General features: G+C 37.2%; 1 protein-coding gene across 1 annotated transcript in view; it reads left to right on the top strand.

Moving 5' to 3' along the window:
• KDM6A (lysine demethylase 6A) overlaps positions 1-15,081 on the top strand; it is a 150,709-nt gene that overhangs the window by 82,577 nt on the left and 53,051 nt on the right. Inside the window, 2 exon segments of the mRNA XM_032677455.1 lie at positions 9,314-9,368; positions 11,946-11,980. Of these exon segments, the coding sequence (XP_032533346.1) occupies positions 9,314-9,368; positions 11,946-11,980 (90 nt within the window).

Raw genomic sequence — 15,081 nt, 5'->3', positions numbered from 1 at the left:
AGTTAAACACCACCTGCTATAGAAAGAGAAGTGCTTTAGTGGGAAGTGTCTCTAAAAAGAATAAGGATTGGATTTGAGGTGTGTGAGGTGCTACATATACTCAGAAGAGTCCAGCAATATTACATATGAGCAGTGATACTCCAGAAGATCAAAAACTCAGTGTGGAGCTCTTGTTAGATTAAGTGAACTGCATGGGGAGACTGAGGATGTACAGAAAGTGGAAGGAAAAAATAAAAGAATTAGCAGCTTGGATTACTTGATTTTTTTAATTTTTTGTTTCTATTTTTTCTCCTATCTGCCCTATTGTCAACTGGAAGCTCTTAAAATTAGGAAAATAGAAAATTTTTATGCAAAATAATGTTTTCATATTTTTATATTGTTTTTGCTTTTCTAGCACTTAATCATTCTTTTGTTTCCTGGTTTGAGAGTCAGCTTCTAAGGCAACATTTTCTGGCTAATTAGTTGGATATTATTTGTGTTAATACAGCACTTTGTTTCTTCTGTGCTCCTTCAGACTTTTTACTGCTTACATTCTGTTTTGGTCTCTGATTGTAATCTGTCACTTTATCTCCCTCCATTTAACAAATCTGCCCATTTTTTTTTCCTTCCTGGCCTCTAAATTTAGCTGTGTGTGTCTTAGAGAAATTAAGTTTCTTTTAACAGAGCTGCATATGCTGGGAAAATAAACCTGAAAGGCTGAGAATTTTGTAATTAAGTGTAATTTATAAACATATTTCTGCATATTAATCTTTCCCAAAACCTACTGAAAGCATCAAATTTTTTGTTGTCAAGAATCTTGTGGCACCCTTTCTTGTTTTTCTGGAAGTTATATTTGCAAGGCTGTCAGAATCACATGGTCCAAGATTTGAAAGAGTAGAGTACTATTCTCAGTTTTTCCTTCCAGTATTTTTGATAGTGGGAACTATTTCTCTCATCAGGCTTCCTTTTTCATCCAGAGTCCAAGATTTCACCTGCAGAGATGGGTAGAGTTGGAAATTGTGATTGGAGAGGATGATTCTGCCCAGGAGTAGGAAAGATTATGTGCAGTGAATGGTGAAAGAGAGCACGGGGAGGAAGAGGTAGATCACTGTGTTGAGAAAGGGATTATGTGAGAGTTTGGGTGGTTCTGCTGCCTTAAACTTTGGGATAGATTTAGTGTGTCATGATAGATAGGGAATAAAAGAAATGCTGAAGTACTTTTTGGTTTTATTTTTAAAGAAGTTGGGACAAAACGAGATTAAATTTTCAGGAAGGTAGTCATGTTTTAATCAAGTAGTAGAAGAAACTTCTGCATTTTAATTTTTGATAGAAATTGATCAAGGAATAGATAACCTTTTCCTGCTGTGCCATAAAATTTGCAATTCTATCAGTGAATCAAGTATTTAAATAGATTCTATGATAATTCAATCTAAATAATTTACTGTGTTTGACGTTCACAACTTTGCAAAATAAATCAGTCCCTTATTACAAGGATTTTGAGCATACTAAACTTGAAATTTTCAAAGCACCAGCTACAAATAGGAAAAACACCGAAGCAGTATTTTGAAAACAGAAAAAAATAATCTTTTTTAGTGCAAAACATCATGATGCTATTGCTTTTATGTGGCGTGTGGTTAAATCACAAAAACAAATGGCAGCAACGAAAGCAGCTCACCCTGGGGCAGAGGGCTGGGCAGACCTTCCATTTCTGGTTTGCTTCCTTTGCTGTGGAGGTTGCAATCCTTAAAAGAGAATAACGGGGAAGGAACAAGCAAGAAAAGACCAAGTGGAGCAATCCACTGGGTCCCAAACAGATTCAGCTGTGTTCAGTTCAGCTCAGCTGTGGATTTAAGGTAGAGCCTGGAGACTGATCTGCTTTGAAAACAGATTGTTGCTGATTGAAACGTATCAGTTTATACATCAGAATGTGTCAGTTGAGGAGTAGACTACAAGTAGAGCAAGTGGGGCAGTAGCTTCTTTAAAAGCCAGTCTGACTGAGATTTATAAAAAACACCTTGAGCCAGAGCTCTGAGTGACAAGAATGTGAGAGGCAAGTCAGAAAATGCTTCCTTCGTGAAGAGAATGAAGCAAAGTGCTGGTGCAGTGGTTATGCACAAGCGTGGGGAGAACAAAATGAGGAAGGGATATGATGAAAGAGTGTGAAAGGATGTTTTCACACAATGTCTGTCTCCTTCTCTGAGACTGAGTATCTCATCTTTTCACAAAAGAAAGATAAGTAACCCTAAGCAATGAAGAGACACGTTTGTCTTGTTGTGCCTTTTTTTGTTTTGTGGATCTTTTTAAAAGGATCCAGGATTTTAGAGCTCAGTTATGGGGTTTAGGGTCCAGCCTGGCAGTGACTGGCCTTGAGCACAGACCCTTTCCTGGGGCTCTTTGCCCACTTTGAGCTCCCCATTTACACCGAGGCAGAAAGTGGAAGTAACTTTTCATCTGGTATTCGCTTGTGATTGCTCTGGATTTCACAGATTGTACCAACGTTGCATTAATGTACTTTGAAATATCATAATGTTTTTGATGGTATTTAAACATTCATGTTAAGTCTGTAATTGCTAAGAATAAACCATTGCCAACAGATGAGTCATTGTCAGTAAGAGTCATTGTCAGTAAGAGTCTTCAGGCAAAGGAGGAAGATGGGAGTCTGAAGGTCATATATTCCGTGTTTTTCTCAATTTTAGAGCATTAACATAAATCATCTGTATTTTATGTAAGCAATTTAAGCACAAAATTAATTTTTACTATTTTAAGATGTTGATGATCAAGATAATTGCTAGAGTGCTGTTTAACAAGCATAAAATCAACTCCCAGTGTTTTTTCAAAATCAATTACTGCTTTTGCGTGTTTTTAACATTGCTGCAGTTAAGACTTGCAAACTACTGTGAGAACCCTTGACTGCTCCATTATCCCATTGCCATAAACTCTGGCAAGAGCACCAGTGCTGTTGAAAATTACTTGGCCTTTGGGCTTACATTAAGGAAAAATAACCAGTGTCTCTTTGGTTGAAAAGAAAACAGTCCTTGTGTAACCTGACAGTTGGGGCAGCGTCACCTTCACAGGTGATACATGAAAACTGAATTTGCCCCGTTCATCAGAAAAGTACAATTAATTCCAAAATCAGCTGGCAGTGAATTGGGGGGTGGATTTTTTTTTTATTGATTACTGTGTCAACAACAAGCTGTTAAGGTTTACCTCACAGTCCCAGCCTTTTCACAGTTTGCTACTTGTCCTGGTGCCCCTTTCTGTTCACCATTTCCTACAAATGGCACCAGGAATATTATGTTTAGTGGTGGTAGCTGTGGTGGCACCGTGATACCTGAGAGGAGAGTGTAGAATTCATACTTAAGGGAAAAAAGAAATCTTAGTTTTTCTTATTTATTGGAATGATAACATTGAGAGAGCGGTGCAGGGGAGGGGTTTTGGTTGTAGGGCAGGTTGGAGATTTTTGGTGGCGGATTGTTTGGGGTTTTTTGTTGGATTTTGTTTGCTTTGTGGGTTTTTTTTAATAGGTGGTCAGTAGGAACGCTGGACACGAGCAGGTTATTTTGTGGCAAACCAAGAAATGTTTTGCCTTAGGAATTTTATTTGGTTTTCACGTATTACAGGTGCACCCTGTACTCAGTAACAAAACCCTTAGAAGAATGAGAACTGAATCTCCCATGTTTTCAATTATCTGCCTTTTAGTAGAAGTACTGATTCTGCCTTTCTTTTACAAAAATTTTTCTTCCTTTTTTATACACAAAACAGTTATTCCAGTAGTTTGCTTCAGGCTTATGCTTTCATCTTGCCCATAAATCATCAATTTAAATATAATTTTAATTTTTTAATTATTCTTCTAAAGGTTCTCATTTGTTAGTAATGTTAAGACATGCTGCTTATATTAGGATAAGAAAAAGGCTGCAAAAGAATTAAAATCTGTTGGGAAAATGTGCATGAATTGTATGCATGTGCATGAAATATAAAGAAGTTAAATACTGATATACAGATGAACAGCTTGAAGTACTTACTTATAATCAGTCAGACACTTTTCCATCACTTATTCAAATATTTCTCCTGTATATATATATCTTTATGAAAGATATTTTTAGCTACTGCAGCTATTGTATGCCAACATGTAGCTGTTGTAGACATATCATTCCTTTTTTATATTCTTTTTCTGGGTAATAAGTAAACAAGTATTTATTAAAGTGAAAAAAATTCATGATTTCAAGCCTTCAAGTGCTGTTTCACCACCTAATTATCATTCATGTGTGCTTAGATTAGTAATTTTTAAGCTTAAACATTGGACATCGGAATCTCCTGTATTTATTTCTAGTTGTTAAAGAAAAATTAACTAGTCCAAATACGTGCAGTTATGAGAAGTTTTAGTTTCTTATGTCTAGTTTTATGCCTGTAATTCTACCAGAAGCAGCTGCTTTTTTTTAATGTAAAAAACAAAGAAAAGGGCTTTAGCTCCTGCAAGGTGGATATCCGAGATTTCAAGCATTTCACATAAAATTCTGTGGAAAGCAAGATGAAATGAGTCAGAGGATGATTTTAATTAAAATGTAAGTGGATGGAAAGCAGCATTTGGGAATGAAATTGCTCTCTAAGTCTTTGTAGTTTGCCTGTGTGTGGAGGGGAGAGGCGTAGACAAGTAAAACCGTGAAAGTTTTTTAATGTAGCATGGCACTGTAATCAAACTGCAGGAGAGTTAGGAGTGTGACTGGTTTTGACAGTGGGTGTTGGTATCACATTGTCTGACCTACAGACTGTTTTCTTTTGTTCACTCTTACCCAGTTTTGCTTGGGGTTTTGGCTGATTGTCACGACTAGGAAGAGGAGTAAGTGCCAAAGTTGAGTTAATGTGCTATGTGACATCTTTGGTCATTTGGGAGGTGGGGAAGAACAAACCATGAGAAGATAAATAAAGTTGATTCAGAAGCTGAGCATTCAAGTTCTGAGGAGTATTTTTGCTGGTGCACTTCATTCATGGACCTTCTCCTGGTGAGAGGTGTCTCGGTCCGGGCCGGTGCAGGTTATTAGGTGTAACTCTGAGGTTGGCATTCAGGGTGTACAGCAATAGCTGGGTAGGCACAGATTCCCAGCAAGGACTGAGCTTTCCGTGCAGCCTGGGCGGCTGTGGGGGTTGGAGGCAGAGTCCTGAGACGACCCCAGCTCGGGGCGGATCAGCTCCGCGGCGATGCCGGGGATGCGGCAGCGGCGGCAGACTTCCAGTCACCCCGTTTCCCTGTGGCATTTTGTTGCTGCTGGCAGCTTTTCAGGCTCCTCACGCAGGAATAGCTGAATTCTGATGTTGCAGAAGTAATGTATGAAACGTGCAGGCAGCGGTGAGCATTGAGATAGCTTTGTGAAAATTGCCGTGTGAGATGCTGATCAGTAAATTCAAATGCAGCCTTCTTTTAGTGAAAATACAGCTTGTAGGATTGTTCTGCTTGAAAATATTTTTTTTTCCTTAGGGCTAGTCAGAACAAGAGATTTTTCAGAGCATAGTGCTTCTATTCAGCGTATGTTGTATATGTGGCCTTTGTTCCCTCTGTCCTCAAGCAGCTTTGTTCTGCCCTGTCTGTGTAACAGTTTTCCCCCAGTCTTTTCTTTTTTTTTTTTTTTTTCCTGAACGTTGGACAAAAGTAACCGAGGTTTTTACACTACACAAACCTTCATATTACAAGCTGAATTTGTTCTGATCTCAGAAGGCACTGGAGAGCAGCACGATGAGCTGCTGCAGCAGCGCATAGACGTGTCCTCTCCTGACCTTCTCCCCTGGTCCCAGAGATCCCTGGCAAATGGAGGCTTGGCTCGCTGCCCTGGCTGGTTATGCAAGGCTTTCCGTGTCCTACTTATCTGAACAAAGGCTGCTCTGAGGAACACGGGCATCACACCTAGGTCACATAGGCAGAAAAAGCCATCTCCTGACAGAATTTCACTGAGTCATGATGGAGCTTTGCTTCATGGTAAGTCGGTGAGAATTGTCAGGTTTCAGATGATGGCTTGCCTTGCTTGCTAAATAAATGCAGAACCGAGAGCTATTAGACTTGCTGATGTCATCCTGGAGAGGAGGAGGGAGGAGAATCACTGGTTTGAGGTCTCAGGTTTGGATGTAAACAGAGACAGTATTAAAATCTTGCACTGAGAAGAAGGCGGTTCATTTTGTGTTGGTCATTTATTGATTAAAGAAACAACCAAAACTTGGGTACTTGTCTCTTAAATTGTAAAGAATTGGTGTTAATTCTAGTAGTGAGAATATGTTAATGTAACCTAAATCGGTGTCAGATTACTGTTATTTTACTGCCAGACCTAGTGCTTTCATCAGTTCTCTCTATATGGAATCCACTGTTCCTCTCATCCATGGAAAGGTTACCTGCGGAATTGTTTCCACAATCAGAGACAAGTCAAGGACTCCAGAGGAGACGAAATAGTCTGTAGATAACGGTGCAATTACAGATGGCTACAAATCAAGGTGATCTAGGACTTGATGATCTTGAAAGGTCTTGTCTAACCTGAGCGATTCTCTGATTATGGCTTGAGCCGCAGCCCTTGAAGAGAGGCTGTTAGTTTTTAACATTCAGAACACTGCCTTCTAGGTAAATCCTCTTACCCGGGATTTGAATTTCTATAGACTGCTGTCTGCCTTGAGGTATTGTGTGTCGTCTCTGAGCTGCAGCGGCCTCTCCTGCATAACAACTATTCCACACAGCAGCAGCAGCAGCCTCAGTGCTGCAATATTTGAGAGAGGTGCAGATGTTTGCCAGCCGCTGCTGTTGGTTGCAGAAATGGAAGTTGGAAATTATTCCTTTTTTTTTTCCTTTAATTTTTTTTTTTGTGGTTGTGATTAGTGGATTTGCTCTTGGCTGATGAGGTTTATGTGTTAAAATGCATGCATGGGGTTTTTTTTGATCTGATTTTGAATACTTAACGGGGAGCTATGTATTATTTATCTGGCAAGAGGTGTAGGTTTGCTCATGTATGTGCATTTCAGAGGTTCTTGATTTGAAAGGTTCTGGGGTTTCTGTGGTTTGCTTTTAATTGTGATAATTGTTTCGTGCAAATGGTGTATTTTTCTGTAGTTCCTGCTTTGGTTTATCAGTTTATTTACTGTTCGGAGCTCAGTGAACAGTCCTACTAGAAATTTACTACACTTAAAAAATTTACATGATGGGGATTTGAAAATACAGAAGTTGGCAAATGTAGCGGTGGAAATTTAAAATTTTTAGGAGGCATTGCTGAGAATATTCCTGCCTTTTTTTTTTACTGTATATCACTGATACTGTTGACATATTTATATATTAAAATGGTCACATTTTCTTATATGGTTGCCTGCCTTCTCGCAGTGAGTCTCGCTGCAATAACCCTTCTGAAAAGCTGCTACAGAACAGTTGTCAATTGTTTCTTTTTAGATCTGCTTATTTTTTATAATAGCATTGCTAGGTGAGAGCAGATCTGTTCCTTTCTGCTTTACCTTCTCATAGGAATTGTAAGTGACAGTGCAAGATGACACATCTGTACAAGAAGGATTTTGTACCTTTTAGATCGGGAATACTCAGTCTACAGGCCAAAGCGTTTTGGTTTTTTTTTTCTTCTTTTGTCAGGTAAAATGCAATTTAAAATAGAGCATTTTATTTTTATTTAGTTCTTTTTTTTTTTAAAGTTGCCTACTTAGTAGAATCACTATGGTAACAGACTAAAGGATGTCTCTGAGGCACTCAACCTGCATTGCAATGTAAGTGAGGGGAGACTGTAAGTTGTCTGACTGCTGAATAGTAGAAAAAGGAACAGGCACAGCAGAGAAATAAGATATTACTTATAAGGTGTTATTTACTGCTCTCTCTAAGGTTAAAAAGTGATTTCACAATTAAAATATATGTGAGTTCACTGGGTTTTGTGCTCACTTCTGGGGATGACATTGCTAAAATGTTCATTAAAAGTCATAAATTTGTGTTATCATTCTACTTGAGTTTGTTTTCTTTTTAAAGGCTATTATATATTACTAATGATGATAGAAGACAGTGAGGAGTGAGCTGCATCAGTGTGTGCCTCACAGAGCTCATTAAAGCCATCAGCATTCTTTTTATGCTTTATTCTGGATAATACATTAATTTTCTAATATTTTTTCTTTTAAAATTTGAGTTTCTTAGCTATTTGTTTGTCTGTTAAACTCTTATAAATCTTTGAGATGTGCGTTACATTGATATGCCATACACAAGGTATTATTAGCACCATGAGGAAAGTTGAGTAGTGTGTAGTAGCTCTGGGTATGACAATACTGAAAATGATTTGTATATATCCATCGATAGGGATTATGTTTTTCTTCCCAGCTACACCAGGAAGCTCTTGATGCCACCTAGTTTGGCATCCTGAATAGTCAGAGCTAAAATATCATTTTTGTGCTAGCGAAACAAAATATACTAAAGCATCAATCATGTTTTGTGTATTAAAAGCCACCTGAAACTGTATTTTGCAGATAACTGTATTTATTAACATTATTTCTCTGTTGTATTAATATATTAATCCAATTTCTACACCGTGTAGGGATTTTCTCTGAATTTTATGGAAGAGTTCAGAGGCGCTGGAGTTTCTGTGTCTTTTCCCTTTGTTTTAACACACTTGTCTTTCAAACTGTGAACAGTGATCAGTGGATTAACATGACATTTGTGAAATGATTGCTCACATCCAGACAGACAGACTTCCTTGCTCTGCTTTTGTGGCCTTCTTTCTAGAAGAGTGCAATATTTGCCTCAGAACTTAGAAACTTTACAACCTATAATGTTTAACTGAAGTTATCTTAATACCTGAAGCAGCAGATGTAAGAACTTAGGAACTCTTTATGAACTCGTGTTTTACTGCAAAGATATTTGTATTAAGTGCTCTTTGACAAAAGTTCAGTTTTTAAAGGCTTAAAGTCACTGAATTTGAAGGAAGAGTGTTATTTTTTCTAGATAGACAAGTTGAGAGCTTTGATATTTATCTCCATGAGGCCGTGAGCCTGTACCTCTGCAGTCCCAGCTGTGTATTCAGAGGAAAACCTGATCTTCCAATTTTGACCATTTATTGGGTGCCTCATTCTTCCAGGTGCTATCCCAGTGGTTTTGTGAAGATGTCTGTTGTCATTTTACATTACTACAAGCATTGTTGTGGTTGCAATAAAAAAGATTTTCTTTCCTCTGGTAAACAGTTGAACAGAAATTGAAAATTGTTTTCTTTAAGACACGTGGTAAAATGCAGTATTGATTTTCAAGTGCAAAATTGATTTATTCTTACTTTGCCAAAGTGCTAGTATTACTTTGTTTGAAAAAGCAAATAATTCTTTTTTTTTTTTCCAGCATTTTCAGTTAGCTTTGATTGACTGCAATCCCTGCACTTTGTCTAACGCTGAAAGTAAGTAAACTATAAGTATTTCCATTTATTTTGTTGTGGATTTTTTTTTAAGTCTTATGCTCACAACTGTATCAATTTTTAATGAACCAATTCTTCAAAATCAAAAGAGGTACTGAGAGGAAAAAAAGGTGCTGAGAAAGGGAGACTACAGAACCTCTCTCCATCTATCAGTGGAGACAGATGTTCCAATTGTTTTAGTAAATAGAATAAGTAAAAATTGAGACTTAACTTAATCATTGCTCTGAAGACTTGAATTCTGGAGGAAACGTACAATTTGACTGCTTTTTTATTTATTTATAAACACAGTGCTTGTGCCATGGCACACGTTTAAGAGTTATTTAAAACTTTGTGGCATCTTTATTATTTGTCAATTTTCAGTTGTTATTTTCATGCCATTTAGATTTATAGATCTAAAATTCAGCATCAGTCCTAGGCTGTAGAAATAAGAAAAGTAATAAACTTACTTGATTTTCTGTTTGATTCAGTGCCAACCATATATTAGTCTGTACTTGAACACGTCAATCTTTAGTGCAGTGTGATCTATCATGTATTGTAGGCTGTTACAGAGCAGGTATTTATCCAGAGTTAGTGGAATTCTTATGCAAGAATAAGTGTATGTTCCTGCATGTTTTTGGAGTCTGTAAGAATTTAAAGGCATAAGAGTTGTGAAGGAAATTACTCCTTCAGTTTTAAGGTACTTTCATGCTGTTGAGCTTAGGGTGCCTCCTACGTCTCACTTCAGAGCATTGGATAAAACATTTAAAAGCATTTCTCTAGGAATTGGATGGAATAGTGAATATTTTGCCAGCAAGGGCGTTGAAAGGGAGTTTGTTTACACGGGTGAAACCACTGGCTCTATCAGCACTGAGGAGACAGCTGTGCTCCAAGGTCTTCTTCAAAGCTTTGTCACTTATCAGGAACAGACACAGATAATTTTGTAAAAATCTGCAGAGTCCTCCCTGAGTCAATAGGCTTTTATTGTTTTTCTACCAGACAATTTAATTATATTTCATGTTTGTTCCTATTCTTTCTCACTGAGTTTATCAATTTTCACTGTATCTCTGAGTTTTTGTAAGGTTTTCCTAAGCCTTCCCCCACATCCCCTCTGCCCCCAGATTTGTGTGGAGGGATGGCCTCATGTGAAGGCTTCACTGCCTTACATTGAGTGTGCTCCTTACAGAAATGTTTGAGTATTAAGCATATCTTCATCCTACTTAGGCAATCTCTGCTGTGATACCTTTAATTTCTTTCCCCTACAAGGCATGACTTCATTTTGGAGCTTCACACTGAAAGGGTTTTGTTATGGAGGAAAAAAATTAAAGAGAGATTTTTTAGATAATGAACTCCTGAAACAAAAGCAGGGTTTTTTCTTTCATCAGTACAGAGTGAAGTTTGACAATGTGGTGAACATAATGGGTGTGTTATGTGCCCTTTAGCAAGGAGCACAAAAGTTTATTTAAATTTTAGATGATGCATTTCATTCTGACCTGGTTTCCAAAGTGCACCCGACTTTTCTTCTTTATAGTAAAGGACAAGCAGTGCACAAAGGGACGATTTTCCCCTCCCTTCTTATGACCCAGAGAGAAACCCTGGAACTCCAAATTACCCTGTATGGTAATTTGGTTGTCATACTATTCTGTAGCTTCAAGGGAAAGGAATCTCAGTAATTGAAATAAATTGAGCTTGGCTCAAACACAGGTATTTTCTTACTTGTAATCCTCAAGAACATCGGGCAGAAGTCTGTCTCAAAGGAACTTTTCTTTCCTCATCAAAACAGAATAAGGATTACATTCATCTCAATTAGCTTTAGCTGTCTACCAGTCCACGGCTGGTCTTGGGTAGCAGTTCTCAAGGCTTTTATGTAATGATTTGAGCAGCATGAGGATAATTTTCCCTCTGATTTTACTCCTGAACAACTTTCATTTTTCTTTCTCTAGCCAGCAATTTTCTTGCCTCGTAGAGCTGCTGATAGTATTATGGCATTCTGTGCAATTCGTGTGAGGAATTGAAGATGCTTAACAGTAACGATCAGAATATCATCTGTAATTAACTCTTTGAGTTGAGTTTCACGGGGTGAGGGGGAGAGACAATGCCTAAAAAGGAAGAAAAAAACACCTAAATTTAATCTGGCACTGTATAACATAGTTTTCTGTTCTGTATCCCATCTAGTCTGTCTCTCTGCAGTTGAATGAAAATCTTTATTTCTGAGTCATTTATGTACAGAAAATATTACCTGTGTTCTCTTACTGTACATCTTTGCCTAAAGAGATTTCATTGCTAAATTTATTGAAAGGTTAATGGGCTCTGTTTCAGAATACAGATAAAATCCATGGGCTGCCTTTCTGCAGTATCTGTTTACATTTTTCATGCTTTGTTAGGATACATATTCATCCTCTGTCAGGTCTGGTATATTAAGTGTAAAATATCAATGTAAACAAATATTTTTTTATATCTTAAAAATGTAATTTGTCTGTTTTGCATCAATAAATTTGAAATGTCATTTAGTCCTCACTTGAAAAAATATCTTGTTGTTGTTGTTCATTAAAACTAATAATTTTGATTTTCCCACTCTTACAGTTCAGTTTCACATTGCCCACTTATATGAAATCCAGGTAAGCTTTAAGCTCATAGTTACAAAGTGTGGTTGAGTTTTGAATATATGATGTAGTCAGTCTCTGGAATTCAGATTATAGATGCCTTAGTAAAGTTAGACTTAAGTCTTGAATCTAAAGAAACTTTTTTTGCTTTGGCTAAATTAAAAATATTTTGTATGTGGACTGTCATGCTGTAAAATGGAGCAGCTATTTTAATAAAAATAGATTTACTATTCTCCCAAATTGAGTGCAAAAAAGAAATCCCAAAATATAACTTCTAGGAAAATTCTCTTATGAAATAATATTCATGTTTAAGAAGTTAGACATATGTATAAAATACATAATTCCTCAAATCATAGATATTCATATTGTATCATATATACACACACATACATAAATCCAATTCCAGACAGTTGCCCAGGTGTCTTTTAAGTATATTTGACATGAAATTTTCAAATTCAGTTTTTCAGTTTTCAGGTTTAACTGAAGATATGTGGCATTTGGAATCTGAGGTCAATGGCACATAAAGCTTATTAATTCTGTATCAAATCCTACCATGGTGTTTTCTTGGTGAATCCTTTGGGAAATTATAGAACATTACCTTAGCTTCTAGAACACAAATACATTAAAACCAAGTAGCTACTGAAACAGCTATTTTATATTTGTAATTTGACTGACTGGTTATATAATCTAGATTTTGTGCCCTTCTATCATGTTTATACATATCATATGACTGAGGAAGGGATGTGACATGAAAACAAAACCACTTGTAATTGAAATGGATGACAGACATAAACTATATTTTCAGTCAGTTGGAAAGTAGCCTGATGAAGTAAGTGCTGTCTTTTGATGGCTCAGTGAAAAATGGCCTTAAGTATTTATATATAAATAAAAGATACAGATCTGACAAACAAAATACTTTTCTTTTGAATGCTTTTGGTGCAAAGCTGCATGACAGGACAGAAATCTCCCGTCCCAGAGCACCATTAAGCAGCTTCTTGGAATGTCATGGTTCTTATTTGGCCCCCATCCAGATTTCATCCCGGGCCGTGAAGCACCTCTGACACATTTATATGACAAAGCATCCTCAGTGCACTAATTCTGTTACTCTGGCAGATCAAAAGCAAGTGGAACACCTCAGGTCACCATCTCAGGTGCCCTGAATAGTTGTGTGACCAGTGCTGGCATGCTTAACTGTGCTTTTTGACTGACAGCTACAGCCAGCAGGAGCTTCATTTTATTACGAGCCAGAGCAAAAAAGTTTTGGTGGATTCTACTGTTAGATTTGTTTTGTCTCACAGTTCTGGTGGGAGGGGTATCTTGTCTTTTGGAATTTGAGAAACTGAGAACCACAAGGGTCCTGACTTCTGAATATTACATCTGACACAATGAAGAGGGGTTTTGGAGACAGGCTGGTTACTTGGTTTCTTTTACAGGACACAATGAAACAGGTTTTTTTTAACTCCTCCATGTGTTTGAAAATTATCTGCTCTCTAATATTGTAGAAGTTAATTCATTCCTTAATTAAGTACCACAGTACTGGAGGTTTAATGATAGGTTGCCAGCCTCTGAACAAGAGATGAGCCTGGTGCTGATAAATTTGCAGTGGGTTTCATGGTGTTTAATGCCAGTTTCTGTTATTTCATCTGTGGCCGTGAGGGAGCTCATAGGGTATCTAAAGATGTGTGTTTGGTTCTCCTCCCCTTTTGCATTTCTAAGACCATTCATGATGCAGCCAAACATCAAGGACTATGGATCTTTGGAATTAACATACAGATATAGGGAAAAGTTCTTCACTGGCAGGGTGATGAGGCACTGGAACAGTTGCCCAAAGAAGTTGTGGCTGCCCCATCCCTGGAAGTGTCCAAGGCCAGGTTGGATGGGGCTCTGAGCAATGTGGTCTAGTGGAAGGTGTCCCTGCCCATGGGAAGTTGGAATAGATGATCTTTAAGGTGCCTTCCAACCTAAACCATTCTGATTCCTATGAAATAAAAGCAAAAAATATTCCAAACCTGAAAACATGCTCTATTTAGTAGCTATTTCTGAATCTTCCCAGCATGTAAACATCTTTTTCAAAATGTGAATATTAGGCACTAACATTTATCTATTTGACATCTGGATTGCTGCCTCTGCTCTCATGCTCTACAGTGAACTTCTGTTCATTTTGCTTATTATCCTTCATAGTCATAAACTACAAATTTTGTTCCCAATGCTAAATTTAAAGTTTTTTCCTGATTGTTTTTCTTTTGCTGGACATGGATATTTTATTATTTATATTATTTGTTTTCTTACCAGTTGTCTGCATTTCATGAACACCAATTAAAAATCTTTCCTACCAACTTCCCCTTGTTCCATTTGAAAGTATGTAATTGCTGCTTTAATTTTTCTTCCTGACTAGAATAAGGTTTTAAAATCACCAGAGTTGTCTTTTGTGATTTTTTGAGATTTCAAGAACCTAGTGACATTTTTAACTTCTAGTAGGTATATACTGTTTAGAGTCCCTTTTAAAGCACCAGTACTCATTACTGTGCACTCTGTGCTTAAAACAAATGTAACTAAGCCATGGTCATTTGCATTTAGGTGGCCCCATTCTTTTAATATGCTCTTCATCTGTTTGCTGGATGAAGTGTTACTGTTGAATTATCTGAAAGCATATTCGTGGGAGAGGAGGAACAGAACTGAACATTTAAAATACATTCACTGTTAAGCAATTATTGTTAGAAAATGCAAAGTTAAATGCTGACATTATTACCAAATAATTCATCTGTTGAGAAGTCTTAGCCTTTAATATATACAAAATAGCTCATACTGTCAGTGAAGTCAATAAAGACTCCAATCCTAACCTGTAAATGTGTTTTATGTACCAGGACCTGTTGTATAGGGAGTTATGAATTGAGTGTTTCCAGGCTCTAAGCACACTTAAACTATATAGTAGATAATAAAATGGCATACCTTCATTACCTAGGCACAGTCCTTTTAATTTTGCATATGGTGAGACTCTTACTAGGACAGCAAATATGTTGAAAGAGGCAGCTCAAATATACCAAAGGAAGGAAGAGGCAAAATTATACAGCCACCAATTAACGATGATCTTCATTTCTGTTACAGATTTCCTGGGA

Source organism: Chiroxiphia lanceolata, chromosome 2 (genome assembly GCF_009829145.1).
Source record: "Chiroxiphia lanceolata isolate bChiLan1 chromosome 2, bChiLan1.pri, whole genome shotgun sequence".
NCBI lineage: Eukaryota > Metazoa > Chordata > Aves > Passeriformes > Pipridae > Chiroxiphia > Chiroxiphia lanceolata.
This window is presented reverse-complemented; position numbering and strand designations above follow the sequence as displayed.